We start from the raw sequence: 8,815 nt of genomic DNA, 5'->3' as shown, positions 1-8,815 counted from the left end.
CATTTCATTTGTCCTGAAAAATAAGATCAGCCAGGGCCCAGGTGGCAAGAAAAAGAAAATGGAGGAGCAGGGAACCCCTTAGCTCCTGGGCCCTATTCTCTGTCCTGATCTCCACCCCGTGGGGAGTCCCACGGATTCATTGTGTGGAGCCTCCAAGTGTATTCCTCACCCTTGCAGAGAGACAGTGGCTTTGGGGGGCATTTTTGGTGTATATTTGAGCCCAAATATACAAAGGACTACAAAACTGCTCCTTCAGGCTCTAAGTGCCTCCGTAACTACTTGCAGAGAGCTTCAGCAGAGTAGGCTCCAGTGGGGACCACACTGCACTGCTGCCGAGCCTCCTGAGTCTCAAAGAAGCCACAATGGGGTGTGGCTCCACCAGGTCACAGGTGAGAAACACTGACTTGGTTTTTGTGTATTTTTTCATTATGGGGAACCGATCCTTTTTTCTATAACTTGAGATCTTCTTGGCCTCAAAGCTACTTCTTCAATACTCTGCCTTTTTAGAACTTTGTTTTGAATACAGTCCATCACAGCCTCACTGACTTCAGTCTAAACGTTTGCTGCTAAGAGACTGTTTCTTCGTATTTCCTATAGAGAATCCGGTTGGCCTCGCCCTATGTGCTGAGCCCCATTTTTTGTGGCTGGTCAGCCTGTGAATGTGTGTAGCTATTGAGTCAGCTGTCTCTCCTGTTCACTCAGCTTAGGCCAGAGGCTGGGCATGGGGTACAATACATGGTCTCTGGATAGGGCTGAAAGTAAAGCAGGCATCGTGACTGCTGGGAGTCTAGGAGAGGTAAGTAATCTCGGGAGTTTGTGTCCCATACCATGTCATCCCTGGTTTCTCTGGAAGTCACTAACCTGGAAGGGACTTCTTCATGCTCTCAGAAAGACAGGTGGGCAGACATAGGCTTCTTTGGCGCCAAGAATACAGTCCCCGCTGGAGCCTACTCTGCTGAAGCTCTCTGCAAGTCCGGGCTGCTTCTCTGGGACCTGTGAATAGCCAGGAGTGACCCCCTTGTGGCCAGTCGGCTCATGCTCCAGGTTAGGATGGCTTCTGAGACCACCCGGGGCCTGCCAAGCCTGAGAGCGTTCTTTACCAACACTCAGCAGGCCCTGCTGGGCAGCTGGGTTGTGGAGGGGACTCCATCTTACCATCTGGTGGAGGCAGAATGAGAAGCAGGCAGGTTCTGGGGTATGAAAGCCTTTGCCATTTTATTTTACAATAAAAAAATCTGACAGCATAAGAACACTCTGTTCCCAGCAGAGGCCAAGGGTGTACAAAGTTAATTAGAAAGCAAAGCCTTAAATGACAACAGCTACAGTCAAAGCTCCTGCTCAGTACTCGTCTCCGCCCAAGGTGTCTCGTGTGGTTGGTAAGGAATCGCCAGTCTGGGTTTTCCACCCAGAAGCTCCTGTATAAACACTTACATCTCCTTCAAATCACAGACAACAGCAGCGAAACGCAGCTCCAGGTGAGGCCGGCTTTCGTGGGCACTTCCGAACTTAGGAACGTCTTTCTTTTTTCATTTTATAGAATATAACATTGTATTTTCACTTCTATAATGCCACATGCCCCTCACAACCACCACCACAGGTAGGAAGTGTTGACGTTGTCATACCCATTTCACAGACAGGGAATCAGAGACTGGTTTATAGTGAGTTGACGAAGGCCTTGACCATTTATTCTGTCTTTTTCAAAATTCCCAGACCAATGATACTCCTCTGATTGTTTGCTACAAACCTTCTCTCATTTTGTATGTTGGTTGGGGGTGAGTTCAGACATCAGATGTGGAGAAAATAAGGTGAGGCCACGGTTAATTTATATAAAATACACTGATGGCATCCTTCCACAGTTTACAAAAGTCTGGCCAAGGTTACAGAATAAAAATAATCAATTTCCAAATTTCATTAGATAATGGCTTTCACCAAAGTGTGGGTTTGACAAATTCTGGCACATCCCAAATTTCCCCATTTTTGAGACCTGCATAATCAAAGCAACTTGATATCCTCTAAAAGAATTTGCTTCTGGCACTGTACATTCTATTTCATAAATATTCCTTTCCAGAAATGCCCTACAGGTCAGTACTTACCACAGGCTAGTATTCTGTCACAGTTCACCTTGAGAAATCAGGAGGCATTTCAATTCTCAGGAACACTACCTTATTATATTTGGAAGGGCAGGGCCACAGGAATATCCATGTCCTTTGAAACCAATTTTGTTTCACAAGACTCTGTTGAGAGGCCCATGGGTTTCCTCATCCATGCAAGTGTGTGGCAGTGAGCCACGTTAATAGCACCTAAGCTGAGATCATGCATTTCAATTTACAAGTATTTATTGTCTGCTGAGCAAGACATTATGCTTACTAGGCCTCGGTCAGAAATCACTTTTAGACCCAGCAGCAGTATGAATAGCACTAGTGGTGGGTAGGAAGTGTCTGCGGCAGCTCTGGCCAGTGTGCCAAGGTTTCAAGCTCATGCACTCTTCACTGATGCGCAAATCAAGGACGCTGTCTGTGGCAGTGTCCGCTGGGACTGCTTACCTGCTGGCGGCATCCAGGAGTACTGGTCAATTCCAGTCCATAGCAGGTTCCTTTTGAAGGGCCTGTCCACTTATGTTCCCTCCTCTGGGTATTAGCCCCCCAACAAAAGCCCTCATTAAGAGGGCTGGTCCAGGGGTCCATGATCATATTACATGATCCAGCCTCCTTGGTTATAGCTGATTGGATGGACACTTAACCCAGGATCTCCTGATCTATGGGCAGATGAACTGGATCAAGCAGACTCAAGAATTTGCCCTAGGGGCACAGAGCTGGTAGTCAGAGAAGGAAGGAATGAAAGAGGAAAGATTGTGTAGGATCCAAGGGTAGATTTTCAACTGCAACCCACCAATGAGAAAACAGAAAGCCAGGGGGCCAGGGAAGCAATAGGACTGAGCAGATACGCAGAGAGAAACAGAGATGAATCTAGTAGGAGAGACCATGAGACCCCTTTCCCATATGAGAGCTGTTTTGTTTTTCTATGAAATGACCCTATACCCTGTACCTTTCAGTCAACCTCTGAAAGTGTGAATCAGCAGGTGTGAATTGGGTTTCTAGTCCTTGCAAAATTCCTCAGCTGCGATACATCTAAGATTGTCCCAGTGGCAGAATTTAATCTCTATCACTTACATCAGGGTTGGTCACTGCTCCAAGCTAAATTACTGTCTTTCCCTCACAGTGTTTGGCTATATTTTGTAAGGGAAGTCCAAGCTATTTTCTGGTGTGCAACAGAAGGAAGGGTTTAAGTTTAAATTTTGTTCTCAAATTTTTTAAGATAATATCTGTCATTTTAGTAACTAAACATTGAGTGACTGTATGTTATGTAGGGGGAAAAAGCAGCTTATCTTTTGATCCATTTCCCTAATCTCTGCCTGCTAGAGAAGTATTTCCTCTAGTTGGATATTTAAGTTCCTCTCCTCCTCCATCTGTGATCTTAGAAGTTTTTTTTTTTTTTTTTAATCACAAATCTAACAATTTCCTATCCATTTTTCCATCAAGATTGCTAAGAAATAAGCCCTTCTGCTGAGTCCTTAAGTCAATAAATGTACCATATAACTTCTTCTGGTCCAGAGAATTGATTCTCACATAATCCACCCTGTTTCAGTCAGTTCAGGCTGCACCTAACAGAGCACCACAGACTGGTGGCTTACATAAAACAGATATTCACTTCTCACAGTTCTGGAAATTCAGATCAGGGTGCCAGCATGGTAGGGATTTGGTGAGAGCCTGTTCTGGGTTGCAGACTATCAACTTCTTATCTTCAGAGGCAGAGGAGTCCCCTGAGAGCTCTCTGGGGGATGCCTTTCATAAGGGCACTAATCCAGTTCATGAGGGTTCCACCTCATGATTTAAGTACCTCCCATGGCCCCTGCTTCTTAATAGCATCACATTGAGGGGTAGGACGTCAACATATGAATTGATAGGGGAGGGGCACCAACATTCAGTCCATAGCACACAACGAAAGGGGTAACTTCCTGCTCCATAGTTAACACCGACATCTGATATCACAGGTACCAGGGCATACAGTAGACTTTTCCTGCACCACCAGATTGCCTCCCCAGTGCAGAGCATGGAATCTGCTATCTCACAATAACAAGCTGTCATGGCCTCCCTGATGGCCCATTTGGACCCATGGCATTCGGAAAGGACTACACCCCTAGTCTTGAACAGCAGTTGAGAATACCATTTCCTTGATGGCACTCTCTAGAAGAAAAAAGGAAATGCATTTCTTTTCAGAATGCAGAAAACTCACATCAAAAATGTTCCAAAAAATGTTTATTGTCCTCTATACACTTTGTCTGAAGTTCTTTACATAGGCAATCATCTTTTTCCTTCACAAGAACGTAGGGAATGTCTCTTATGACCCTTGTCTACTTTTTTCAAATTCTTAGCTTAGTTCAAGAAACCATAGACAAGCGTGCAGGCAGCATGGTGAAATGGAAAGCAAGTTGGATCATGAATCAGCAGGCTGGGGCTGGAATCCTTGGGCAGGTCACTCCACTTCTCTGGACTTTGCTTCCTTCTCCAAGGTCACCAAGGTCCTGGTGTCTTCTCCAACTGTCTGGAGGGTCATGAGGAACACAAAGCCTCAGGGCTGTCATGGAACTCTATTTTAACTTCCACGAGGCACTTTTGACCATTTGCCTTTTCTCTGAGCAAGCTGTCCAGGTATCTGTCACCTCCATGAGGTCAGGTGACTCTTCAGAGAAGAGACCTCATCTTAGTCACTGAATATTAAACAAAGGCAGCTGTCTCCCCATGGGTGGGAAACACGAACGGATTGACCTCTTTTCAATTTAAGGTTCTCCTTCCATATACTTTCTTAAATTGGGAGTGTCTAGCTTAAGGGACTGTCTGATTAAGCATGCTACATTTTTAGTTGTCGCAGTTGACTCACTCCGATTTCATGGGTTCTGTAAATTCACAATAATTTGTTTCTCCACCCTCTTAGCAAGCTGGAGCTGTAGGCTCATTCTCTGTAAGTCACTGGCACATCCAAAGCTTGGACACGATCTTTAAAGCATGTGCATATATTTTAATTAAACTAAGGTCTTAAAACTTCATTCTCACATACAGTATTTTCAGGCATTCACCAAGTAGACAAAGTACTGGGTTGATGTCATTGCACTGATGAAATATTAATATTATTGATAAGGCGGGACAATGTAGCTGACTATCAGACTCATACCATTTGCATGGAAAGGCTGAGTTTCTTTGGCTCTTTGTTCATTCAAGTGCATTGAATACCAATTTGGATAGACTTAGGCATTGTGTTAATCTGTCAATAAAATCCTGCACTGTCCACAGTGTTTTGCAAGCTGATTTAGGTTTTGGATTACAACAACTGGCCATTGGTAGAAATATACCATATATACACGTGGAAATTACAAAAATACATTTTATTTATAGCTGATTTTTTTAAGTAACAAAAAGCTAACACTATGAAAGATCAACCAGCATACCAAAAGACACTATCTATTATCATCCGAACGAGAGACTTGTTTGGGGATTCCAGGATGCATCTCCTCTGGAACATCCCAGGAAGAGCAATTTGCCATTGGGAAATAAAAACAGCTTCTTTGAAAAGTCTGTGCTTTGACAGTTTGAGTCTCCCATTCTAATCAGTTTCCACTCCTACTCTTCTCTCAACTTTTAAATTTCCACCTTCTCTCAGTAAAGACCAAAGAAACTCATGAAGAAAATGGAAAGATGGGCATTGTGTTACAGCTGAAGCGAGATGGGTCTTGGGTGAAGGCAGGACAGGACCTCGTTCTCCCAACAGACAGGAAATGAGCCCTCAGCGCCTAAGTTGGTGAGGCCACGTGAAGTCACAGCTGTTTGCTCTGCGCTGACAGTCTGCGGCAGGTGCCTCGGGGCTGCAAGACCCTACCCACCCAGAGCTCTGGAGGCCAACTTGTCATGGTGGAGGGCAGGGGAAGGTGATTTGCAACATCACCCTCACAAGGTCAGCAGCTCTGCCATTTCTACAAACGTCCTCCAGCGCCAATTAACCAGAGGGGTTGGGGAGGGAGGAGACTGGCTAACTTTATACAACACTTTAAAAATGCTATTTACATTTAAACATAAATCAAGAGATTTTCTACATTCAGAGGCTTCTATAAACAGAGACTGCAGGCTGGGGAGAAGGGGAATCCATTATTCCTGCTTCTAGCAGGCATCCATCGCTAGTTCCTTTGTATCACGTGGCAGCCCAGGCTGGACATCACTGTTGAAGAGACAGAGATTTTCTTGTAAAAGTCAATGCATCTGTTAGCCCCAAAGAGAGAGAAGCTTCGTTCTCAGGCTACCTTCATTACAGGGCAAAGAAAAAGCTCCACCAAGAACTGTTCTTTTGTAGGATCCTAAAAGCTCTTAGCACCACTTCTCTTGCAGTAAGATCCCAACTTGCAGGGTATTCTAGTTCCAGAATAACACCTTTCCAAAAACCTGTCTACACAATCAACTGTTCTTTCTCTTTTCTCTTTCTTGGCCTTTGTTTAATTAGTTGGGGGGGGGCATCAGAACTATTTATAGGTAGAGTCATTGACAGCGCTGATTAGCATCTGATGCATCTGACTTTGAATATGAATCTTTAAAAGAAAGAGGATTCAAGTTTCTTGGCTGGAGTCAGTGTCTCCTTTACAGACTGGAGGTGATTTGAACGGTTATAGTCATGGCTGAATGAGAGAGAGTATGGTCTGGTGCTCAATCACACACCTGCGTTGCCTTTAACACAGACACAGAGTTAACATGCAGGGGTCACCAAAGACAGAACTATGTTCTCCACGTTCCGGTGACTCATTGAAATGTGCATTGGACGGAAATCTGTAGATTAGCTAGTGTCTCTCACTAACGTTCCATAAGGAAATACAACCACAGTTCAAACATTGGAGATAAGAATATCCAACACACGATCCCAAGCAGGGACCTGTTGACTTATACAATCAGTTGAATAAGCCGAGAATCCAGTCACTCAAGAGTTCCCCCTGTTTCCCAAGAAGCCCCATGGTTCATCTTTTCAGAAACTAAGGATGAGGAAAACTCACCCCTGTCTGTGCCTCAAGTCCCAACACATTAGGCTAGAGAAATCTGAAGACTGTCTCCTCAGAGTGTAGAAGTCCCATGGTCTAAGGCGTTAGACCTGGAACTCAAACATGTCCGTCTGTTTCTTGGCCAGCTTGGCCACCTCTTCCCGGATGGCCTTCACCAGGGCCGCCGTGGAGATGTTGGTCAGGGGTGTGTCGGACGGGTCGTTCTCTGCCAGGCTCTGCTGGGAGGCTGCCGTGGAGGGCACAGGGGCCTGCTCCAAACTGGGGTGCAAACTGCCCGGCTGGCTGTACTGGCGAGGGAGCCTGGAGGGAGAGTTCTGCTGATACCGTGACCGGGGGTAGGCCTCGATGTACCCTGGGAGCGGGACCTGCAGAGGACGCCGGGAGAGAGGGGAGGGGCCTGGTATTAGGAAGGGGGCTCAAGTCACAGGAGACACTTGCTACTGGAAGCAGGAGGGGATTGAGGACAAGGAAAGAGATTCAAAGGAAAATGAAGACCAGGTACCACTGTACAGATGCAAAGCCTGGAATCAGATTGGTTAGAAAATAGGTCATTTGAACCCACTGGATAGGCCGGTGAGAATGTACCTGAGTCTGCATCTGAATCTACCTGGCTACCTTTTTAATATAAATAGAATCCAGCAAAAAAAAAAAAAAAAAAAAAAAAAATATATATATATATATATATATATATATATATATATATATATATGTGTGTGTGTGTGTGTGTGCTATAACTCAAAAATTACTGTACATGTACTTTATAGAGATCTTTGTTGGGGCAGTAATCCTACAGACCACTGGAGGCCCAACTTACAATGCCATTTTAATATGATGAGGCATAATAATGATGTCAAATCAATTGCTAAAGACAAATTAAATTCTATTTTCCTTTTAAAAAGGGAGGATAGAATTCATTCCAGAATTTTTAAAATGCAGAATGGCATGTACTTTTAAATATTTTAGCTTTGGTCATCAGAAAAATTAATATATGTGGAAGAACATCCCAGATGACATCATTTAGATGGGACATCACTACAATCAGAATAAACACCAACACTGAGGTTGAGTTGAACCCTATAATGGTGGACAGTACGGAGCCCAGGAGTTTAGACAGTGAGAAAGGTGAGCCAGGCCCTGGATTTCAAATGCCGAGACCAAACCCTAACGTGACTACAGCTCTGGGGGCCCTCAGGGTCAGCTTGGAGTGACAGCAGCCTGTGGATGATCTTACACAGGCAGTGGGGCATTGATATGCTGGGTTCCCCCCTTGGGTTTGATTGTTTGTTTGCTTGCTGCCCTTAGCAGCCCTTGACAGGTGAAGCAAAGACAGGCTTGGGAGTGAATATCCAGATTCACCTAGTTGCTGCCCCTCCTTGGTCCGGGTGAGACCAGGCCCACTGTGCCATATAATTCTAGCTGTAAAGACAGAAAAAACCAGGGGACGATGGCAAGACAGTCCTCAGCTGAAAGTCGGGCAGAGAGCTTCAGGAGGTATATGCAAAGTAATTCAGTCTTGAGTTTCTAACACTTCATTTTCTGGTATTTCGTCTAAATTTTTTTTTTTTTTACAGAATTTTAAAGCTAAAAGGAACAATTTAAAAAAGGCTTTGGAGCCAGACAGATGTAGTTTTGAATTCTGGCCACGGTGCCTTACAAAATATGTATGGCTTTAGAGTAGGCCTATTTCCTCATCAGCAAAATGGGATGCATCATGAGAATAAT

The 8,815-nt window shown here is 44.6% G+C and overlaps 1 protein-coding gene across 5 annotated transcripts in view; it reads right to left on the bottom strand.

Moving 5' to 3' along the window:
* Positions 1-1,265: 1,265 nt before the first annotated feature.
* KIAA1549L (KIAA1549 like) overlaps positions 1,266-8,815 on the bottom strand; it is a 289,877-nt gene continuing 282,327 nt past the window's right edge. For all 5 annotated transcript variants that reach the window (XM_066251226.1, XM_066251227.1, XM_066251228.1 and 2 more), the window contains one exon: positions 1,266-7,458. In XM_066251226.1, coding sequence (XP_066107323.1) covers positions 7,177-7,458 — 282 coding nt within the window. In that variant the 3' untranslated portion in view covers positions 1,266-7,176. The remainder of the gene's footprint in view (positions 7,459-8,815) is intronic.

Source organism: Saccopteryx bilineata, chromosome 1 (genome assembly GCF_036850765.1).
Source record: "Saccopteryx bilineata isolate mSacBil1 chromosome 1, mSacBil1_pri_phased_curated, whole genome shotgun sequence".
NCBI lineage: Eukaryota > Metazoa > Chordata > Mammalia > Chiroptera > Emballonuridae > Saccopteryx > Saccopteryx bilineata.
This window is presented reverse-complemented; position numbering and strand designations above follow the sequence as displayed.